Source organism: Colletotrichum navitas, assembly GCF_030913465.1.
Source record: "Colletotrichum navitas strain CBS 125086 chromosome Unknown LY79scaffold_62, whole genome shotgun sequence".
Classification (NCBI taxonomy): Eukaryota; Fungi; Ascomycota; class Sordariomycetes; order Glomerellales; family Glomerellaceae; genus Colletotrichum; species Colletotrichum navitas.
Window position 1 is genome coordinate 106423 of NW_026850608.1, and position 21244 is coordinate 127666.

Below are 21244 nucleotides of genomic sequence, written 5' to 3' on the forward strand. Positions count from 1 at the left end.
TTCCCTTGACGCGTTCATTCCCTCTTTTTATCAGATACGAAAAGTTCTCGCATGGCAAGGTTGGGGATGGTAAATAAATACACCTTTAATACTGCAGGCTGCACCGGGACAAGGGCAGGAAGATACCAAAGGGGTGGGCAGCCATCTGGTTCGTTTTCACACAAACGCCGTTTCTTTTGTTTCCATAGACTGGCGGAAAGCACACTTCATGATGACTGGGTCTCCATGGGCATAGGCTGGAGGTAAAAGGGTTGGGAGGAGTTTCCAGATAGGAAACGACGACTGCTTTTGAGCAGCACACCGACGATTTTGCTTGAGACTCACTCGGTAAAGGAATTTGACTTTTTGTTGCGGAATTCTGTATGGAAACCTGTACTAGACAATGAAAGCTCGTAGCTACCTTTTGTTCTCTCATGACACATTGGAATGTGGTTTTGTGCACTATGTATGTAGCCTTGCTGGTGGAGTTGACCGGGTAAGCTTGAGGTTCGACCTCACGATGGTCTGTGTGAAGTGCCGTGCCATGTGCGCCGTGCATCTGTGGAGGCAAGATCTAGATCCCGTCGATGGGCGATCCGGGGATAGCGACCCCGCTACGATTGAACCCGGTGAAAAATACCTCATGGAGGAGCAGGCCAGCACACCGATTACGAATGTCTAATGAGAAAAAGGTAAGGAAAGGGAAATTAAGGCAAAGCCAGGTCAGGTCAAGCAAGCGAGCGCTCAGCAACACAGCTGTGAACACGGCCAAGTTAGCGACCTGAATAAAGTCATTCATCACTTGCAAATCTTGAGCATCAACAGCGTGGTTTAGACGATGTTTCACCAACAAGAGAAGGGCGAGGCTTTCTGCTCTTACTTTGTTAGGGGAAAGCTCTGTTCAGAGAGCAAACCGTAGGATCGCAAGGAAGTATGGGACCGGCGGGCAGAAGGATTTACCAGGAGTTAGGAAAGAGTCAATCAATGGAGAAGGGAACTACAAATTACAATCAAGCCAGACAGGCAGGTCAATGCTTCCAAGGAGTACGCTGCCGAGGCTCGATACAGAATTCTTTTTATTGTTTTTTTTTTCTTCAATAGTTTCTTCCCCCGGCGCCTGCCCCTTCTTGTTCGGTTGATGGCAAAAAGGATCGGGTTGATGAGATAATCGGAAAATGGACGTCACTGATTTGGAGTGGAGAAGGGGAGGGGTATACAGCTTTTGCCGGTTCCGCTACCCCGATGAAGAAGGAAAAACTCGGTAGGAGATTGAGATGGCGTTCTGGAAAGTGGAAGTGCGCGTGTTGTTGAAAGAAAAGCATGCAAGCAAGCAAGCAAGCAGCCAGGAAATGGCGAGTCGAATGGCTAGTGAGCTGAGTTAAATTTCCCCCACGGTTGCACAGGAAACAACCTCGGCCCTAGGTTCCGTTTACTTTTCGGTTTCGCTCTGTAAAATGTTGCGGCGGGACTCGGTATGTGTGTATGTGTTTGCTTCTCGTTCATATGTTCGTGGCCGTCCGTGTCTTGCAAAGGCTGAGGAAGCGCGGGTGCTGGCTAGCTTTATCCCAAAGGCCTCCCTCTGGAGTTGATTAGTATTCCGGCCCGCTTTTGGCCTCTTCCCCCTGTTTTAAGTGAGTGAGTGTATTTGCCGTCCTCGCTCTCCAGCTTTCCATGTCATCTTTTCCCCGGTCGAGAGTCCCGTGAGCAGAGCCGGCTGCAGCTTGCCTTTTTTCGTGCCTCCATCCAAACCCGCAGAGTGACCAGGCGCCCCACCCCCCGTCACTTACACCATCTATCTAGTGGCGCGAGGTTTGTATACCCCGTATTCCGCACTGGGGCGGGCCAAGCAAGAAAGCAAGGCGCAGCATCTCTGTATAAGTCTCGCTCGATCTTTCATTGCGCTCGTCCTCATCCTCGCGGCCTTTATTTCCTCCTTTTCTTCCGAAGACTGTTGTAGTGGTAGACGATCAACTGTACACACACTTCCTCCCCCACCACTCCCTCGAAAGACTTCCGAAAGGAGCCGGGGGGCGCCCAAGTTATGACGGTCATCAAGATTGAGGCCGTCACGGACCTGATATGTCCGTGGTGCTACATAGGCAAGAGGAACCTCGACCGCGCCATCTCGCAGTATCGCGCCGTGGTGCCCTCGGCCGAGTTCGAGGTCATCTGGAAACCTTTCTACTTGAACCCCGATTTGAAGAATTCCGGTTCGTATACCCCTCCGGTTTCCCTTTCCCTCGTCGCCAATCTCATCCACCCTCCTTCCCTTTCGTCTTTCCAATCAAACACCGCACACAAACCGCTAAAACCAGAAACCCGTCACCCCCCCAAAAAAGGCTACGACAAGATCACAATCTACAAAGCCCGCCTCGCCAGGACCGCCGCCGACCCCGCTGAGGCCTTCGCCCGCGTCACGTCTGCCAGCGCCCGCGCCGGCATCGCACTCACTCTCACAGGCACCACCGGCAACTCGCGCCAGGCCCACAAGCTCCTCGCCCTCACCCTCGCGCGCCGCGGCGCGGACGCTCAGAACCGCCTGCTCGAGTCCCTCTTCCAGGGCCACTTCGAGGAGGGCGCCGACCTCTCGGACAGGCGGTACCTGCTCGCCGCTGTGACGTCCGCCGCCGTGGGACTCGACCCGGACGAGGCCGAGGCCGCGCTGGACGACGACCGCTTCGGCGAGGCTGTCGACGAGGCCGTGGTGGAGGCGAGGAGGGCCGGCATTACCGGGGTGCCGACGTTCACGGTCCAGAGGCGGTGGAGGGTGGGCGGGAGCCAGGAGCCGGACGTCTTTCTGAGGGTGTTTGAGCGGGTCGAGGAGTAGCTTGCAAGGCAGGGCTCCGCTATCAACCAAAGAAGAGGCCATGGTTTCCATTGTACCCTGGACGAGTCAGCAGCATTGCAGTATCGGCATATCATTCATAGCAGAGCGTCGGAACTTGGTTATTGGTTGCATTTTGGTGTCCTTTTTTACTCTCTATTCGGTCACATCATTGAGAACCCTGTTCCCTCCACTGACCGTGACAAAGCCCTTTGTGTGCTCATCTATATAATCTTGAGCAGAAGAGCGCAAGAAACCTGCCAGTTTCGCCAATGAAGCCTGCCCTCCCGGTCCATGAACGCCTCTGAATGCAAAGTCTCGGTACAAAATTCGAATGGAGAAAAACGCCATCTGGTCTATCGTTTGACCATGTGACTGTAGTCCTTGAGCAGATGCTCCATGTGAGTGTTCGTCGTCTTGCCGGTCCGCCGCACGGCACGCTTCTTCTGCTGCTTCTTGGAGTCGACCTTCTTGATGGTGCTGGGGTCGGCGCTGGCGGGCTTCTGCCCAACAGAGACGAGCTTTTTCACTATGTCATCCGTGCTGGGCACCTCGACGGCGTTCCACATGCGCTTGAACTCGTCGTCAATTTGGTGGTGGAGCGAGGCGTCGTCGAGCCAGATAGCGCGGGGGTGCTGCTCTTTCTTAGTCTTGACGATGAGGATCTTGTGCTCGCGTTCAAGCTCCATCAGCGCCTGGTCGCAGTCCGGCCAGCCGTCCTTGAGGTCCTTGACTGAGGTGCCCTCGGCATCCTTCTTGCTCTGTAGGTGGCGTAGGAGCGAGATTTTGTCCCGGACGCCGGGGATGATGGGGCGGTGGATGTACGTGCCTGTCCTCCACGTCTGTTCCGAGAGCTTGGGGTCAGGAATCCACTGGATACGGGGATGGCGGCGCATGGCCTCAACAAGCTGTTGCTTGTGCTTGTCTGTGCTGCGGGTCTGGCCCAGGTGGTCAAAGATTTCGGTGGCCGTCTTGGCATCATCCTTGCCCTTCAGCCACTCGAGGGCATACTGCATCTGGGTGAACACCTCCTGACCGAAGCTGGTGTTTTGCGGCTGGGAGTAGACGATCGCGTTGGGGTCGCGTTTGCGCTTTCCCGGTGCCGTTGTCTCATTTTTGGAACTGCCGACCGATGGAGACGGCGACGGCGGTGCGAGCGATTGGTTTTTGGACGTCAGCTTGCTCGCTGCCGAGGCGAGCGAGCTGCTGAAGGCCGCTTTTTGCTTCTCAAGAAGAGAAGACATGATGAATTATGTGTGATGTTAGGACGTTCGAATTGATGGTGTCGCGGGCGCCCAGGATAATGGTGTGATGATGTTACGCTTTCGATGTGGCTCCACGCAGAAGCCAGCAGGAGTGGACCGGTCGGTCTCGACTAAGCGTTCCGAGAACCTTCCACGGCGTCGCAAATTGGTCTTGCCGACCGTGTTTAATCAATCACTAGCCGAAAGAACGAAATGGCTTCGAGGGTACGATTGTCTTGCGCAAGCTGAACTGTCCCTTCCAGCGCTATCTGCGACGTTACGAAGGTAGGAGACCAGGTCCTCCAGATGGCGGCTTCTTGATTCGCAGGCGCAGCCAGACGTGCCGATCGTGCTGGAACAGCCACTTCTGTAATGACCGTTGTTTTTGTTATTTAGTCGAGCCTGCCGTCCGCGCTGCGTTTGGGTGTTGCGATCTTCCAGACCTGAAGCTTCAAGCTTTCCAGCTTCGGTCACCCTCGTGGTCGGTCGCTCGGATCGATTTCGCCTGTATCTCTACGACTCGACCAGTCCTTGCCCCAGCTGCAGATACCCGTATATTCGGCGTACGTTCGTTTACAGTCGGCTTGCGGGATTTCGCTGTGAAATGGCAGCCTGCTTTGGGAGGTGAAAAAGAAGGCTTCTTTGTCAATCGTTGGGTGGTGGGACGCTTGCTGATTCAATTCTCTGGAAACTCGACGTTCCTTATTGTGGCGCACGGACGAGGCTGATGGCTTGCCTCAGCCACATAGTGATTGGTTGGCTCGGCATCTGGAGCCACCCCGATTCCGCTCCCAAATATTGCGAGGTGGGTTGGTGGTGGTGGTGGGCAAGGGGCCATTTGGTGGCGGGAGCGCGGGTTGAGGCGAAGGTGAAAGCCTCCGGGTTGTTACGATACGACGAATTCACCGCTAATGAGCACGCTTGTAAGAAGAGTCATCTCCACTATTGAGAGAGGATTTCTGGCCTTCGAGGAACCAATTGCTTCCACGCAGAGCGATACTGGCAGAGGAAGCCGGTTTGACCACCCATTCATCACGCCCGAGGCAAGACAAGATGCAGTCGATATGCAAGACATTTGCTTTGCCATTTGCGCAGCATCGCGCTGTCTGCTACCGGTATATGTTAAACAAAATCCCACAAAAAATCATGACCAGAACGCATATTCTATTACAAGCATATCTTCCCTTGACGGATTTGGCTCGGCCATAGTTGACCAGCCAGATCCCCTGCCGCTGAATTGAAATCAAAAAGCTTCTTGCAACGTCCTTCTGCGCCAGCTCATAACACACCCTCTTTCAGACATCGTGAGCCCCAACTGACGCAAGGGGATTTCGTAAAGACTCCTCTCTGGCAAATACCCTGCTTGTTGAAGGCGGCGGTTTACCATCCACTCGCGGACGACGTGCATGCACCCGCTTGTAATCTCCCCCTTTTAGCAGCAGGCGACTCGAGTTGAACCCTCGGCGTGGTTTGAAACGTAAAAGATAGCAGTGGCTGGCACTTTATGCGGAGGTCTGCTGCTGCTGCTGCTGGTACTGGTAACCGACGTAGGCGAGGATACCGCCGATGAGGAGGACGGCGTACAGGCCGATGCCGAAGCCACCGCTCTCGGTGCTGCTGGCTGAGCTGGTGGCGGCGGCCTGCTTCTTAGGGGCAGGGTCTCCGGGCTGCAAGAAAAGGAGCATGGCAAGGTTAGCATGGCTTATTCCTTAACCAGTTGGGGTATGCGGTTATGATGCGATGCGCCATTGCGTAGAGAAGGGGGTGGGGTCCGTTGTTGTCTTTGTTGCTGCTGCGTGGGAACTCACCTGGCGCTTCAGCTCACCGATGTGCAGCTGCTCCAGGGTCTCGCGGGCCTCGTCGCTGTGGCCAACATCTTCGAATGCCTCGGTGGCATCCTGACCGCCGACATCAAGAAGAACCTCCTCGCCACCGCTGTGCGCGAAGACAAAAGTTAGTCCGGGGTTACAATGTTGAGGAGGGCCTGAGGAAAGCCGAGTGGAGGCACAGCGCAGCGCAAAGCCGCGCAGGGAAGTAAGGCGAGGCAAGGCAAGGCAAGGCAAGACTTACGGGTGCTCATCGACAAACTTGGTAACGTCGTAGATCTTGTCGTGGATCACCATGTAGATGTCCTTCTTGGTGTTGTGCTCAGCAACATCCTGGTAGGTAAGTTCAACGCCCATTATGACAGATTTCAAAAACTGCTTAGGTTTTCTCCTTTCGTTTTTTGTTTACAGGTTTGTTGAGGTTGCTGTCTGGCGTGAATGCAGTAATGGATTTGAGGTGTGGTTTGTGCAAAGAGGAAGTTGTGAAGTGCTTCGAAGGGGAGGTTATTAACGGCTAAGACTTTTTTCCGTTGGCGAAATTGGCTACAAGGGGAGTGAGTTGGTGCAAGAGGGAATCGAACGAGAAGGAGGTCGCTCGGATGTTGAGCCCATTGAACACTCACACTTTATCGAGGGCCCAGGGAAATTAGGGAAGGCGCACTGCACTGGACTGCACTGTACGACTACCAGGCAACTGACAGCTGAGGAAGCTTCCACTGTGGACTGTGGGACTGTGGACACAACGGGTACAGCTTGGGGAGGGGAAAAGGGTATCGGTGGTCCGCGCAGGGGTATAATCTGAGCCAATCAGGCACACGTATATTAGTGCACAGTTGCTATGATTCGCCGGATGTGTGGGTGGGCGCTTTGGGGGAAAGAAGCTGCGGGGCCAATTTGCAAGGCAAAAGACTAGAGATGGTAGAAATCCTAGCTGGTAGTGACACTATTACGGGACTTGGACGGGAAAGGAGAATAGGTAGTCTCCGTATCGGTGTCCGTCTTCCACTCAAGACCGACAAACTTGCGCTGCCAGTATGGCATAGCGATCGATGTTAATCGGCAGAGACAACCAAGTCACCTACTCATTAAGAACGCAACGCTCCCGAGTCAGGTGTAGGTTTCGCGTTGCAAGATCGCTTTTACCGCTCCAAGCTCCCGCGGTGCACAAAGACAACTTGGCTTGTTTCGAAACGGATTGGTCGCCCCCTCCCCTCCCCTCCCCTCGTGCCTCCAACAGCCGGAATCCCGTCGGTGTCCGGGTGCTAATGGTCTGTGGCTGGGGCGGGCGGCTATTGTTCGCTGCAGCTTTTCCTTGCTACTATTGTCTCTTGCATAGCTAATTATGTAGGATTTCTCGGCCATATGGGCCTGTATATTTCCCATCTCTCGCCCAGTCGGCTTATCGAATACTCGCAATCCGGTCCCCGGTTTTTTTCGTGTTCGTAAACTTAACGACCCGCCAATCGCCGGACTTATCAGCAACCCCGACTGCGACCTCGCTGAGCCCGCCGCTGCAGCTGCAACGGCTGGCTTATCTTGTCCTAATCCCGCTGGTTTTCAGATGCGGGAACAGCATCATCCTTGACTAATACCGGTGTCTGCCGCTGTCCCGCCTTCCCATCTACACATGCATGCCATCGTTTCGGAGATTGCCTTCTTTCACCGCCGCCCACCGAGGCTCTATGAACCCGAGGGTTCCGGACTCTTCAACGGCATGAGTCTCAGTTCTGCTTCTCAAATGCGAATATAAACCAGGCTACCGGATGCCACAGCCTGCTCCAACCCGAACCACATACATCAAAGTTTTGACTGGCACATCTCTCGTCTCCATAGGGCAGTGCCTCCTACCTATTAGAACCTCCAAAGGATTCCGAAGGCACTCCGGACGGTCTCGGCATCTGCCATGTCAGTCCCGTGGAAAGCGAAAGGCGGGGAACGCGCGGGTTAGAGATCCCGCTCCTCGTGGCCAACCGCCAACGCTGACGATGGATAACCGTTCGCGTCATACTGCCTAAACAGGTATTTCTCGCCGGTCTTCGAAGCTGCTGTATTTCTCCCGCGGTGACATTAAATAATCTAACGCATTCGTTCGACGAGGCTGAGGCTGAGGCTGAGGAATGCGCCTCGCTTATCATTGTGAACACGGGAACCAGTGTGCTACCCTCGTATGTTTTAAAAAGCTTTTAACCATTTCTAGCCTGTATGCTGAATGCGCAAAAGAGCATCGTTCCAAGCATGACCCTTCCAGGAAAAGTTCCACACGTTCCCGGCTCATCGTCTCGCGCCGCCGCCAATGTCCTGGCCCAACCTGTACGAGGTGATCTTGTCCCACTCGATCTTCTGTCTCGTCACGGGCAGCTGCCGTCTTAGGCCCTTGAACGCGCCCTCGCTTAGGCTTGTGAATCCCCTGTTCAGCTCCTCCTGGTACTTCTTCTCCGACGTCGAGATCTCCTTGACGATGCCGGCGCCCGTGCCCGACGAGACCGAAGCCTGTGAGGGACGATTGGTGAGAAGCCGGACGTTGCCATCCTCGTAGTAGTGCACGTCAACCTTTACGGAACCCTCGAGGCTCGAGGAAGAGGGGTCGAAGATGTAGAGGGACCGCCAACGACCGTTCCTGAACACTATTAGTACTGACATTAAATGGAAATACTGATTTGAGCACCCGTACCAGAAGTTGTTGGGAGAGTATTTGTTCGAGACAATGATGACTGCTACCTGGGTGTCGTTCGCAGTTGGGTAGACGCCATACGCGGCATTAGGGAAGTGCTCCTGGACATAGGGACCAAGACTCTTCAATGTCGACTTGCTGCAAAGCTCTTAGCACCACGAGCATTCCACCCGAACTGTTCAACCTACATCAAGTCCGCATTTGCGCTCTCCAGCACGTAGCTTTGCACGTTGCTGGCCTTCTGTGTGCTGTGGTCGAAGGAGAAGCTCGTCGAGCTCTCGACGTCAAAGTACTGGCCGTCACCAAGCGAGCTGTGGGAGCTTATGATGACCTGCACCATCTTATTAACATCCAATATCTTCTGGCGGCCGTTTCGAACTAACCTGCTGGCTTCCGCCCGGTAGCTTCACCGTAGCGAACTGCTCCTCGTTATACTTCTTAAACGCCGGCTCGAGGCTGGAGACAATGTCGGGATCCGACGCAGTGAGCGACTTGATGTCTTTGTCGTATTAGTATCGTTCGAGCCTGTAATCCTTCTAGGGATGGCGTGCGGAGCGCGTGGCATTACCTGCGATAACATCTGCGAGCTTTAATCGGGTTAGCTTGGTTTGCAGCTATGCGGTTAGGGAGTAGTGGACGAACCTCGCCGGGGGGGGCTCCCTCCACGAAGGAGGAGACGGTCTCGACTTGGGACATTTCGAATCTACTGCACTGGGAAAAGGGCTCGGTAGGTCGTGCAAGCTAGACGTTGGACGTTGAATGGCGGTGATGCGGATGCGGATGCGGATGCGGCTGCGATGTCGAGCTGCTGCTGCTGCTCCCGACGTTGAAACGTAATGCGGGGCAATTGGAGGCGGGACTGGAGACGACGGATTGGCTAGGAAAGGGGCTAAATTGTTAGCGCTAAACCTCCATTCACGCGGAAGGAAGAGGGGCACACGAGGTACTTTCTCATCGTCACGCTGCCAAACAATCTGGCTTCCATCACTGCAATGGCATCTACATTTTACAATTCTACTGAACTCATATATCCGAAGACAATTCGCGTTTTCATCATAGGTATGTACTACATTTTGGCACCTGCCCTTCCACGTTCCAGAATCTCCCGATCCGCCGGCAATTGCCTCAATAGTCCAGCACTCTTTTGATATTGTCGTAGACCCCTGGGCAAGTCAGCATTGCTCGATGTCACGAACAGGACAGAGTCAGACTTACTTGCTACATCCGGAATGTTGAACCTCTCGTATGACAACGGGGTGTGAATGCTCCATCCCGCAACCCTCGCAACGGGCGCTTCCAGTCTCAGGAACGTGTCAGGGTCCTCTTGAATAGTAGCAGCAACTTCGGCTCCAATACCAGCATTTACCATGGCCTCGTGCACCACAACGCAGTGGCCAGTCTTACGCACACTCTGGAACACCGTCTCCTTATCCCAAGGGTACAGTGTTCTCAGATCGATGAGCTCGACAGAGATGCCCAAGTCTTCCTCAGCTCGCTGAATGGCCGACATGCACGTGTACAGAGGCTGCCCGTATGAGATGATTGTGACATCCTTGCCTTCCTTGAGGACTTCCGCCTTGGACAGAGGTAGCGTATATGCCCCCGCTGGAACCTGTTCGACGGCAGCTCTGTACAGAATCTTGGGCTCCATGAAGATGCAGGGGTCGTTGCTGCGGATGGCTGCTAGCAATAGACCCTTGGCCTGAAGAGGAGATCTGGGCATTATCACTCGCAAGCCAGGAATGTGAGTGAACAGACTCTCGGGTGACTGAGAGTGGTATAGGGCGCCGTGGCCGACGCCGCCGCAGGGCATTCGCACAGTTAGTCCGCCCACGCTGCGACCACACGCTCCGTCTCTATACCGGTACTTGGCCGCTTCGTTGACCAGTTGATCGAATGCCGGGTAGACGTAGTCAGCAAACTGGATCTCCGCGACTGGCCGCATACCCTCCGCCGCTGCTCCGATGGCGAATCCCATGATACCTTGTTCTGTGAGAGGTGTATTGAAGATACGATCGGCACCGTATGTCTCGGCCAGCTTCATCGTGCACCTAAAGACACCACCAAAGGCTACGTCTTCGCCAAACACCATGACGGAGTCATCCTCCGCCAACGCAATTGAGAGGGCGTCATTGATGGCTTGGAACAGGTTCATCTTCTTTGTCGTGCCATTTCGTACCTCCTCCGGAAGGTCTGCTGTGCTGAGGGCTGTCTGGGAGGAGTGTGCGAGTAGCGAGGTCGTCGCGTAGTCGACGGGAATGTTGAGCTTCGCATTCGGAGGGTGTGTCGAGTAAAGCCGAGAGACGGCGAGGGGAAGCTGTATTGAGGCTGACGGCGCCAGCGCTCGCCGCAATGGACGTATTGAGATAGATGACCTCATTGCGAATAATTGAGAGAGCCAAAGGAAGTGTTACGAGGAGTCAATTCCTGGATTTGGAAAGGGACTAGAGATGAAGGGATTGAGGACGGCCGGCTCAACGAGGGGGCTCTCTCGTCCTAAACCGAGGGATGGCGGGTGATGTAAGTCAAGTTCGGCTTGCGCCGGCGTTCGCGGGGCTGTAGCGGCCCTTGGCTCCCACAGACCCTTGTAGCCACTTTACGCCCTGATAAGATCGATACATCGATTGTTGTCCTGCCAACTGCCGAGCTGTCTATGCACCTCCAAAACAGGGAATTGGATTCGTTACCCTTGGCGTCAGCACGTACGTATTCACGTCTGGAATGTTGACCGAACCCAAAACATTCCAGTGCAACGGCGGCTAGCACTTTCACGGACAAACCATCGACGAAAATGTCGCCCGGTGAATCTTCCCGACCGTCGTCGCATCGGCCACGAGACTCATCGGGCAGGAAGCATCATCACAAGAAACGACGATCGCAGGGGCAAGGATCCAGACGGCCAGCCACAGACTCGGGGGAGAGCAGGGACGAGAGGAGGTCACAAGCGCTGTCTGCTGATGCGCTGGCGGCACTCAACCACGAGAACACGAAGAGGAAAAAGAGAAGGGAGTCGCGTGCGGACGGCACAAGGGATCCAGAGAGAGACGCAGAGAGGGCGGCAGAACGAGCAGAGAGGAGAAGGGCGCGGCGCGAACAACAGTACAGAGATGCGCCGCGGGAGCGTCCGAGGAGGGCGGAGCGGGAGCTGGACGGAGAAGCGATCTACGAAAAGCCAAGGAGAGAACACAAGGGCAACAAGAGACGGGTGGTCAGCGGCGCTGTGGTGGAGGAGGGACGCTCGCGCGGCCACTTGCGAGGCGGCGGATGGAGCAGTTCTGACCACAGCCTCGAGAAGGAGTACTTGATCGTAGATCCCCCACAGCCCGTGCGGAAGCGGAAGAAGCTTTGTGAGTCAAACAGGCGCGGGCATTTCTGACGATGACTAACCTTGACAGGGATTTGCCTCGGAATTTCGCTGGTGCTGCTCATCATCATCATCGTGGTGGCAGTAGTGGTCAGCAAGAACAACTCGAACAAGAGCAGCCCGTCGAAAACCACTCTGGGCGACAGCGATGAGGACAGCGTACCGATGCAGTGGCGCGGGACCTACCTTGACCCGTGGTCCTGGCTGGACACGACCGACTTCAACGTTACTTTTACCGATGAAATGGTTGGCGACCTACCCGTCATGGGCCTATACACGGACTGGGACGACTCGCAGCGCGCCAACGACAAGGTGCCAGCCATCAAAGATTCTTGGGGGTCGTACGGATCACGACCGGCCCGCGGCGTCAACGTCGGCGGGTGGCTAAACCTGGAACCCTTTATCACGCCGTCGCTATTCGACTACGACTCGCGGTTGGGTATCATTGACGAGTACACGCTTTGCCAGTACCTCGGCACGAAGAAGACGGCCGAGGTCCTCGAGAAGCACTACGCGACGTTCGTTACGGAATCGACGTTCAAGGAAATCGCCGATGCCGGCCTCGACCATGTCCGCATCCCCTTCAACTACTGGGCCGTCGAGGTCTACGACGGGGACCCGTACCTCTTCCGCACCTCCTGGCGCTACCTCCTTCGCGGCATCGAGTGGGCTCGCAAGTACGGCCTCCGGGTCAACCTCGACGTCCACGGGCTGCCCGGCAGTCAGAACGGTTGGAACCACTCCGGCCGGCAGGGCGCTATCGGCTGGCTCAACGGCAAGGACGGCGCGACGAACGCGCAGCGCAGTCTCGACATGCACGACCGGCTCTCCAAGTTCTTCGCTCAAGACCGGTACAAGAACATCATCGCCTTTTACGGGCTGGCCAACGAGCCGCGCAACGTGGAGCTGAATAACGCGGACGTGGTGTCGTGGACGGCGCAGGCGTACAAGCTGGTCAAGAGCAATGGCATCGGGGGCATCGTGGTCTTTGGCGACGGGTTCATGGGGCTGGCCAACTGGCAGGGCAAGTTGACGGGGTATAGCGATCTGGCGCTCGATGTGCACCAGTACGTCATTTTCAACACGGACCAGATCGTCTATACGCACAAGAAGAAGGTTGAGTACGCGTGTAGCGGGTGGACGCAGCAGGCGGAGCAGTCGATGGACACGTCGACGGGGTACGGGCCGACGCTCTTCGCCGAGTGGTCGCAGGCGGACACGGATTGCGCCAAGTACCTCACCAACGTCGGCTGGGGCAACCGATGGACTGGCACTTACAACACGGGCAACGCGACGACGTCGATCCTCGAGCCCCGGTGCCCGACGCAGGACACGAGGTGCGACTGCAACGCGGCCAACGGCGACGCCAACGGGTTCAGCAGCGACTACAAGAAGTTCCTGCAGATGTTCGCTGAGGCGCAGATGCACTCGTTCGAGAAGGGGTGGGGGTGGTGGTACTGGACGTGGGACACGGAGAGTGCGCCGCTGTGGAGCTACAAGAAGGGCCTCGCGGCCGGGATCCTGCCGGCCAAGGCGTACGACCGGGACTTTGACTGCTCAGGGACCGTGCCGGATTTTGACGACGTGCCAGAGTACTACCGGATGTGAGAGAGCGGACTTTCGGAGGTCCGGCGGCGGGCGGGCGGACGACTAGTAGTAGACGACGACACACGGACGACACGTAAGGATTTTGTTGCATGCAATTGGCGTTTTTTGTTTTTTTTAATTCCTTCCAGGGTTCGGCAACTGCATTTTTTTAATTGGTTTAACAGGGCATATTTCATGTATAGAGAAGAGCGACGGGCGATGATAGTCATGTAGCAAGGGAAGATTGAAGGCCATGTATGATAATGACGCACCAATGGAGATGCACACGACGAGACTCCGAGTAGATAGTCAAACAATGGATAGAGTTACATAGACCGGCATGCTCTTCGGTGATGTTTTTTCTGGTCCCAAAAAACCCTGACAGTACATTTGGCAAGCAAGCGACGGGTAAAGAGATGATGGCAGCGAACGAATGGAGCATTACCAATCCAGCACATGTCGGGTGATGTTCAAGCTTTAGTAATACTCACGGTTCGCGAATCTAGGTATTAGCAGCAGCAGCAGCAGCACGTCACTTGGGTGGCCCAATAATTAACAAGGCGGATTTAGCCAGCACCGAATAGCGGATTGGGCGCGGAGATAGAGAGTCATGGACGGAGAGAAGGGGGTTATCAATACGAATTGTTGAGGAGCTGTCAGGAAAAGCACAGGCTTTGGTGCCGGCGGCGTGGGAGCGACGTGACGCCATCCGATCCTCGCGGCTTCGGCGCTGTGCACAAGAAGCGAAGCGACGAAGCATCAGCGTCCGGATCGGGCTAACCAGCATGCTGGTGGAGGTTCACAGAGTACCTACAGTACCGGCTCAAAAGTCTTGTTACAGCAAAAAGAACACCCAATCAAGCAACTAGGAATGCACCGTGTGACCCATATTTATAAAGGATTTACACAGCATTATCATAATAACCGAATTGTTTAGCCTTGGTTTATGTGAGACAAGCATCATGTGACCCTTATTGCTGTTACAAGACTTTTGAGCTGGTACTGTACCTAGGTACCTACCTAGGTAGGGTGGGGGGGCCCAGATATGATACTTCTTAGTGTAGGCAGTTGGGGTGCGGGGATCAACCTTCCATTCCATTCCTCCCCCTCCATCAGTGAGGTCGCGATGCTGCGACGTACCTGGTTCGTCACGAACCTCCAGGAAGGACTGGCGTTTCTCTAGTGGGAGAAGAAGAAGAAGAAGAAAAAGAAGAAGAAGGGAAGGAAGAAGTAGGATCCCTTCCTCTCCCTCCCAGAGCTTCAAGGTCAATCCGGTCTAGCTTCGCTCCGGGGGCCGACCGCTCGTATGCCCAGGGTACGTGGAATTCCGCCGTCTGGTCTGTGGTTGTGTTTGTCGGGGTTGGCTTCTCCAGCGCGTACGTTACAAGACCCGTTTTAGCCCTACGACTCGTTGCCGGAAAGTTTACTAAATGATTGACAGGCGCCTCCTGTCTCACCCTATCGATGCTGCAGATGTCGAAGGGTGTCTGCTCTCTCTCGGTTTTTGCGGCGTCACGTCACCGACGGTTTGTTTCCGAAGCCGCTCCGCCGGTCCCTTTTTTCTTTCTTTTTTTCCCCTTCTGTTTTTTTTCTTTTCTTTCCACTTTCCCATGCGGCACTTTTCTCGTTTTGTGGTGCTTACTAACGGAATGCGATAAACCTGCTATTCCAACGAGATGGTTGCGGCACCCGTGTGATGGCACCAGACGAGCGCTCTCTCTCTCTCTCTCTCTCTCTCTCTCTCTCTCTCTCTCCCCCCCCACTCCCACTCCCACTCCCATTCTCACTCCATTTTTACTCTCCGATACTGATGTCCTTGGTTGGCTATTGCCGGCCGCCGCCGCGCCTCCGGGGATAAATCGCAAAGGCGGCGGCGACCCCCCCCGTTTTGCAGCAGCAGCGTCATCCATTCCCACCCGCCTTCGTCCACAGGGGCTCCACGACATGGTTGTGCCCCCCTCCCCTCCCTTCGCGTTGGCCGCAATGACGAGATCCACTTCCAGGCCGGGGTACCATTGAATCAAGAGCGAGCAACGAACCGCGTCTCTGGGCTGAATAATCTACCAAATGGTGACGGATGCGCCGCTAGCTGGAACCACTCATCCATCATTGACTAATGTAACTGCGCTCGTAGTGGTGTAGGGGATTGAGCGATACGTAGCTTGGATGATGGTCGTGCGTGATGATGGTATTCTGCCGTGCTATCCATACCCACTTACTTGACCTTGTTCGAACTGCAAACAAAAAGGAGACTATCGCCCGCTTCCCTGTTCTGTTCTTCCGATCTCGTGGTTACAGATAGGAAACAAAAGCGTTTCAACGGGAGATGTCTTTTGTTTCCGCCACTTCTTGACAAAATCTATCCACACCCTACCATCTGTTGGCCGCAAGCAAAATTGGGCCAAGCAGTCGAACCTGACCTACCTCGATCCTGGTTCTATCACGATCCACAGTAGCCTCCTGGAACTCGGAAGCCGGCCCACACCACACACCGGAACACCCTTACTTATATACCCGACATCCGCGACCCGAGTATCAAAAGGGGGGGGGGGGGGGGAGAAAGGGGGGGAACGATAATATTCAATCGTGTGGAACTGCCTGTTCTTCGCTTCAACAAAGTCAGTTGCCCGACCATGACGGACGACATCGAAAAGGCCGAGAGCCGCTCGTCCCATCCCGACAATGACAGCACCACGGTCCACGGGGAGTCGGGCTTCGAACCCATCCGCACCGGCACCATCAGCAGCGCATCGACGCGATCCGCCCGGCGCTCGCGGTCCCTCAGCCGGTCGCGCTCGCACAACGGCTATAGCTGCGACGACTACGAGCACAGAGACGACAGCCCGCAGGGGCAGGGGGGAGCGGCCGAGAAAGAGGTCGACCCCTACGAGGTGGCCTTCGACGGCGGTGACAGCGACCCCATGTGCCCACGAAGCATGGGCAAGTTCAGAAAGTGGCTCGTCGTGTCCATCGTGTCGTGCGCCAGCTTTTGCGTGTAAGTGAGACCGCCGGTATATGAGGAACGGGGGCGTTGACGTTGTGAGACAGCACCGCCGCGAGTTCCATCTACACGTCGACTTACGGCCAGATGGACGCCGAGTTCGGCAACTCCCGTATCGTGGCCACCATCGGCCTGTCGACTTTCGTCCTTGGAATCAGCCTGGGCCCCATGTTCTTGAGCCCGCTCAGCGAGTTCTGCGGCCGCCGGCCCATCTACATTGTCTCCTGGAGTATGTATCTCATCTGGCTCATCCCTTCAGCCGTCGCCCACAACATCGCGACCATGATCGTCTCCCGCTTCTTCGACGGCCTATCGGGCAGCGCCTTCCTGGCCGTGTCTGGCGGCACCGTCAGCGACTTGTTCGCCCGCCATGAGCTCCAAGCTCCGATGCTCATGTACTCGCTTGCCCCCTTCATCGGGCCCTGCATTGGCCCGCTGATTGGCGGCTTCATCAACTACAACGCCGACTGGAGGTGGACCTATTATGTGTTGATCATCTGGGCCTTTGCGCTATTAGTCGCTATTCTCGTCTTCGTACCTGAGACGTATCGTGAGTTGACCCGTGGAGGGGACGCGCCTCTTTCCCCTTCCAACCCGCCTCGGATTAGCTCCTTGCGGCTGACGTGTGCGGTACAGATCCGGTTGTCCTTCGAAACAAGGCACGCAAGATGCGAAAGGAGACGGGAGATGAGCGCTGGAAGGCCCCCGTCGAGAAGACGACAAAGTCCGTCATCAAGACCATTGGCATCTCGTTGATGCGCCCCTTTCAGCTGCTCGCCTTCGAGCCCATGGTCCTCAACCTCGACATCTTTTCGGCAATCCTCTTGGGCATATTGTACCTCTTCTTCGGCGCGTTCCCGCTCGTCTTTAGCAACGTCCACGGTTTCAACCTGTGGCAAGTCGGATTGACCTTCATGGGCATCCTCGTTGGCATGTTCCTTGCCGCCGCGACCGACCCTTTGTGGCACCATATCCGCAGCCGGCTTATAGCCGATCTGGAGAAGGAGACGGGCGTCGAGGGGGCAAGCGAGCCAGAATTCCGGCTCCCTGCAGTCATCTGCGGCGCCTTCCTGTGCCCCATTGGCATCTTTTGGTTTGGATGGAGTCTCCATCTGCACTGGATCATGCCCATCATTGGATCTGCCATCTTTGGAGCAGGGTAAGTCGGCGTTTTTACCTTCGCACAGCATCGCAAGCACGACCCAAAGCTGGAGAATGACCCGTGATTCCACGACATGCCCGTGGTCGCCTCCGGCAGGTTTCTGCAGGTTTCTGCAGGTTCATGTATCTTCGCGCTTGCTCTCGGCCGTTAGGCAAGCTTTGTCAGGCCTTACGGACCACAGTGTTGTCTCGTTTTTATCCCCCAACTTGTATGCGGGACATGCAGCTAACCGCCTTGGTGGTGTCACAGAACTCTCCTTGTCTTTACTGGCATCTTTACGTTTCTTGTAAGTGTGGCCCTCTCGCTATCGGCTCCCCGATTGTGGCGTTCCAGGGGTTTGGAATCAGTCTCAGGACCGGGGGTTACACGACGGAATTGTGCTAAAAAAGTTTGGGCTCACAGGTCGATGCTTATCCCTTGTACGCCGCCTCGGCCCTCGCAAGCAATGCGTTTGTGCGATGCATGTTTGCTGGTGAGTTACCTAGTGGCACCAACGCTCATAACCACCCGGCCGGGTGGTGTCGTGTCTCGGTTCTATGCTGACTTGGATGCCTTGGGATAGCTGCCTTCCCGTTGTTCGGGACTCAAATGTACAACAAACTGGGATATTCCTGGGCCTCGTCGTTGCTCGCTTTCTTGACGGTGGCCATGCTGCCGTTTCCATTCATCTTCTTCAAGTACGGCAAGAGGATCAGGGCCCGCAGCCGATTCGCCACTCGTGGCTAGGAGGAAGAACGCTCGAGACTGATGAATGAAGCGCATGCGATCGGTGGCGAGCGGGCCGAGTCAACGCGAGATTCAGCGACAGCTGGTGAAGGATCAGACATGAGCGGCACCGCACAGACTTTGCAGATTGGCCCGGATGACTGACAGAGGCTGCTTGGCCCTGAATGGTCGATGGCGTCGCATGCAGCTCCGTTATTGCTATTAATTTCTGGTTGGGCGCATGCACGCAACGAGCACGTTCCTGACCCAGGCGGCCGAACAAGGATGCTGTATGGCAATATTGGACGACTAACAGCAGGCGGGAGACGGCACGTAGCAGATGCGGCTGCTAGTCACGACGATCGTCATGAGGTGACGGCAGCAGCCGTCTGCAAAAGGCCATAGGCTTGGCCTGTCATTGATCGAGTGGCATCAGGTAGTGGCGACACGACAAGGTGGAGGATCACGCTACACAAGGCCGCGTATCGAATGGCTGCCAATGACGGCGGCGTGAGGCCCTGTACGGTTTTGTGCTCGCATGCAACGAGATACCCCTAATATTTGCTGCACTGCATATAGATGAAGAGGCCGATGCTCGACCCGCGGGTTATACCAAATTTGAATGCCATGATGCCATACAAAAGCTTGGGCGAGCAGCGCCTGAGTCACACAGTCAAAGGTGAAGCCAATGTTAGTACACTGCCGGCGTCTGCTTGGCCCCGAGGCAGCACGGCGTTGGCCCTGGTGGACGCGTAGATCGTATTGGATCTCACGTGCAGCACAGGAACAGTGGAAATGCCAGATGGCCAATAGTGTGGCTTGCAGTTGCGTCGTTAACGCGATGCTGTGCAACTAGGATGGGACATATCGGTAAGAAAACTGAGGGGTGTCCGAGGGACTCCGGGCCATGAGGATAGGGTCAGATTAGGTATGGACATAGACGGGTAGGTTGTTGTTAGCAAGCGTTGGGTTTCGGATTTGATGAGATTTTGATACGATTTCAAGAGGTTAACATAAGAGTAGGCCGTGGGTGAGGTGAATTGGACCGTGAATTGGACCAAACAAGGTGTGGTCAGGTCGACCAGCCTGGCCCATGCACATGTTTGGCTTGTGCGAGAGGGTTGCCGTTTCCTGTTCGGATTGAACCTGGGCCCGAGCGGCATATGCACAGGTGCAGCTTCTGCAGGCGTAGGCGCAGCTGGCGGGGGGCAGGGCAAGCCTACACTACCTAGGTACGAATAGATACGTACCCTACCAAGAGACCAGCGAAACCTTGAAGAGGTCCGGAGGAACAATGGAAAGTAAGCAAGGTCCTTCCGTTTTTCTTTTCTTTTTATTATTGTTGAAGCACACAACCTTTTGCTCATGGTTTGACACAGTACTCCGGCACAAACCTGATCAAAAGGCTCTTCAAGGGACTTGACTGACGGCGCAAAATCTGGGCAACAACGGACGCGAACAGAGAGAGAGAGAGAGAGAGAGAGAGAGAGAGAGAGAGAGAGAGTATCAGGTACTCCAGCTCTGGGCGTCTACGGCGCCTGTCTGCCGCACTAGTTGTCGTCATTCTGAAGTAGCCGATACAGAGTGGGTCGTTGGGCTGGGTAGGTACCCACATGCGCCACCCACATCCCTCTTCACTCAGCCAATGGCGGGCCTGGCATTCTGTCCAAGGAAAACCCCGCAGCCCAGCAAGCAAATCTTGACCAACGACAGTGAGGCTGGGGGGGGGATGGTGTTCGTCCTCTGTGAGTATTAGTGCATGTGTGGGTGGGTGGTACTTTGCAGTTTCTCTTTCTCGGTTACCGTCAGCTCTAGAGACGAAACCTCCTCGCGTGCTCCTCTTCCACCCGACCGAGGATAAATATCGTGACTCCAAAAATCACAGGTTCCGACTCCAACCCCGACCCCGACCCCGACGACGAAGACGTCTTCCGCTCAATTGCGCCGCCGCGACTTCGACTTCGGCTTTGGACTGCGAATGCGACCCCCCTCCACAACCATTGCTTGCCCTAAACTAGTCATCGACTTTCGCTTGCCTGCTTGCCTGTGCCTGTCTGCAACAAGCACCAGGGCTACGGCTACCTGCAGACATCACGCTTGCTGTCGACCTCTTAGAACCTCTGTCACATCTACTCCGGCTCGAAGCCGTCGCCGCCGCCAGTCCTCGATCAGCTCCCAATACCCTGTCCCCCGTCCTCGTCCCCGTGACCTCATGTGGTCCGCGACGCAACCTCCGGTCTCTAGACGGCTGCGCCAACTATCGAGTCCTAGTCCTGCCGTGACGAGTACGTCGCACAAGGAACGCCTCCTTCTCTCCGCCTACCCACCATTGGAGACGTCTGACTGCTGAGGATACGAAAACCCAAGGCTCCCTCTCCCAATTTCACCTGCGTCGCCTTGCTTGTAAGCCGCTCGTCTGCCTGCGTACGGCGCATCTGGAAGGAAGGGAGACAACAGGACCCTCCCGTCCGCACTGCGGGAGCGCACAGCGCCTGATTCGGGTCTTGCCTCTGCCATACCACAACGGTCTGGCTCGGATCCCATTCGCAAACTCGAAGCTGCCCTTGCGCGCACCCAGGCTCTGAGGACAAAAAGCCCACGCCGGTGCCGCGCTGTAGACTGTGTGCCTCGCCAATCCAGCCAGACCCCCCCGGCGTGTGTCACTCAACTCTGACCGCAGGGAGATTTTCCCAATACATTTCCTATTCTGCAACGCCTGCCCAGCGCGACGCCAGGCCAGGCCTGGCCAGGCCCGCATACCTCCGTTTGAGGGTAAGCCGTGTGGTTTCGCAAGCATAGCACCAAGAAGTTTCCTGGATCGGGCTCTGCAGTACGCTTCCGTCACTGCGTCAGCAGTTGAGTTGTCTCTTTTTGCCCCGGG

General features: G+C 55.7%; 9 protein-coding genes across 9 annotated transcripts; 4 read left to right on the forward strand and 5 right to left on the reverse strand.

Moving 5' to 3' along the window:
- Positions 1-2: 2 nt before the first annotated feature.
- On the reverse strand, positions 3-749 carry LY79DRAFT_334531 (uncharacterized protein). The gene has a single exon (XM_060552520.1). The coding sequence runs from the start codon at positions 536-538 to the stop codon at positions 86-88; it is 453 nt and encodes a 150-aa protein (XP_060410869.1). The 5' UTR covers positions 539-749; the 3' UTR covers positions 3-85.
- An 857-nt stretch (positions 750-1606) lies between these two features.
- LY79DRAFT_563379 (DSBA-like thioredoxin domain-containing protein) lies at positions 1607-2921 on the forward strand. Its single transcript, XM_060558549.1, has 2 exons — positions 1607-2189; positions 2319-2921. Exons 1-2 carry the CDS (start codon positions 2021-2023, stop codon positions 2804-2806), a joined length of 657 nt encoding a protein of 218 aa, XP_060410870.1. The 5' UTR covers positions 1607-2020; the 3' UTR covers positions 2807-2921.
- Positions 2922-3159: 238 nt separating this feature from the next.
- LY79DRAFT_522132 (transcription initiation factor IIE subunit beta) lies at positions 3160-4047 on the reverse strand (the record flags this gene model as incomplete). Its single annotated transcript, XM_060555423.1, has 1 exon — positions 3160-4047. The coding sequence occupies one exon, from the start codon at positions 4045-4047 to the stop codon at positions 3160-3162; it is 888 nt and encodes a 295-aa protein (XP_060410871.1).
- A 1502-nt stretch (positions 4048-5549) lies between these two features.
- On the reverse strand, positions 5550-6230 carry LY79DRAFT_522114 (cytochrome b5; the record flags this gene model as incomplete). The annotated part of the gene is made up of 3 exons (XM_060555419.1): positions 5550-5714; positions 5856-5982; positions 6118-6230. 3 exons carry the CDS (start codon positions 6228-6230, stop codon positions 5550-5552), a joined length of 405 nt encoding a protein of 134 aa, XP_060410872.1.
- A 1914-nt stretch (positions 6231-8144) lies between these two features.
- On the reverse strand, positions 8145-9240 carry LY79DRAFT_522015 (F-actin capping protein alpha subunit; the record flags this gene model as incomplete). Its single annotated transcript, XM_060555410.1, has 6 exons — positions 8145-8490; positions 8545-8682; positions 8733-8875; positions 8928-9043; positions 9113-9131; positions 9187-9240. 6 exons carry the CDS (start codon positions 9238-9240, stop codon positions 8145-8147), a joined length of 816 nt encoding a protein of 271 aa, XP_060410873.1.
- Positions 9241-9494: 254 nt separating this feature from the next.
- On the reverse strand, positions 9495-11081 carry LY79DRAFT_563392 (transketolase). The gene is made up of 2 exons (XM_060558550.1): positions 9760-11081; positions 9495-9707 (listed from the first exon to the last, which is right to left on the reverse strand). The coding sequence occupies exons 1-2, from the start codon at positions 10922-10924 to the stop codon at positions 9670-9672; spliced, it is 1203 nt and encodes a 400-aa protein (XP_060410874.1). The 5' UTR covers positions 10925-11081; the 3' UTR covers positions 9495-9669.
- A 254-nt stretch (positions 11082-11335) lies between these two features.
- Positions 11336-13516, forward strand: LY79DRAFT_521984 (beta-glucosidase 6; the record flags this gene model as incomplete). The annotated part of the gene is made up of 2 exons (XM_060555405.1): positions 11336-11891; positions 11940-13516. 2 exons carry the CDS (start codon positions 11336-11338, stop codon positions 13514-13516), a joined length of 2133 nt encoding a protein of 710 aa, XP_060410875.1.
- A 2612-nt stretch (positions 13517-16128) lies between these two features.
- LY79DRAFT_522122 (major facilitator superfamily transporter) lies at positions 16129-17659 on the forward strand (the record flags this gene model as incomplete). The annotated part of the gene is made up of 3 exons (XM_060555420.1): positions 16129-16490; positions 16544-17046; positions 17133-17659. The coding sequence occupies 3 exons, from the start codon at positions 16129-16131 to the stop codon at positions 17657-17659; spliced, it is 1392 nt and encodes a 463-aa protein (XP_060410876.1).
- Positions 17660-17718: 59 nt separating this feature from the next.
- Positions 17719-18681, forward strand: LY79DRAFT_334815 (uncharacterized protein). The gene is made up of 3 exons (XM_060552521.1): positions 17719-17944; positions 18061-18130; positions 18221-18681. The coding sequence occupies exons 1-3, from the start codon at positions 17779-17781 to the stop codon at positions 18411-18413; spliced, it is 429 nt and encodes a 142-aa protein (XP_060410877.1). The 5' UTR covers positions 17719-17778; the 3' UTR covers positions 18414-18681.
- The last annotated feature ends 2563 nt before the right edge of the window (positions 18682-21244 follow it).

Excerpts from the sequence above, each read along its gene's own strand:
- LY79DRAFT_563379 (XM_060558549.1), top strand. The coding sequence starts at position 2,021 with ATGACGGTCATCAAGATTGAGGCCGTCACGGACCTGATATGTCCGTGG. Across the intron at positions 2,190-2,318 it reads CCCCGATTTGAAGAATTCCG|GCTACGACAAGATCACAATC; the intron begins GTTCGTATACCC and ends CCCCCAAAAAAG.
- LY79DRAFT_334815 (XM_060552521.1), top strand. The coding sequence starts at position 17,779 with ATGTATCTTCGCGCTTGCTCTCGGCCGTTAGGCAAGCTTTGTCAGGCC. Across the intron at positions 17,945-18,060 it reads CTGGCATCTTTACGTTTCTT|GTCGATGCTTATCCCTTGTA; the intron begins GTAAGTGTGGCC and ends TTGGGCTCACAG. Across the intron at positions 18,131-18,220 it reads TGTGCGATGCATGTTTGCTG|CTGCCTTCCCGTTGTTCGGG; the intron begins GTGAGTTACCTA and ends GCCTTGGGATAG.
- LY79DRAFT_334531 (XM_060552520.1), bottom strand. The coding sequence starts at position 538 with ATGCACGGCGCACATGGCACGGCACTTCACACAGACCATCGTGAGGTC.
- LY79DRAFT_563392 (XM_060558550.1), bottom strand. The coding sequence starts at position 10,924 with ATGAGGTCATCTATCTCAATACGTCCATTGCGGCGAGCGCTGGCGCCG. Across the intron at positions 9,708-9,759 it reads CAACATTCCGGATGTAGCAA|GGGTCTACGACAATATCAAA; the intron begins GTAAGTCTGACT and ends TGACTTGCCCAG.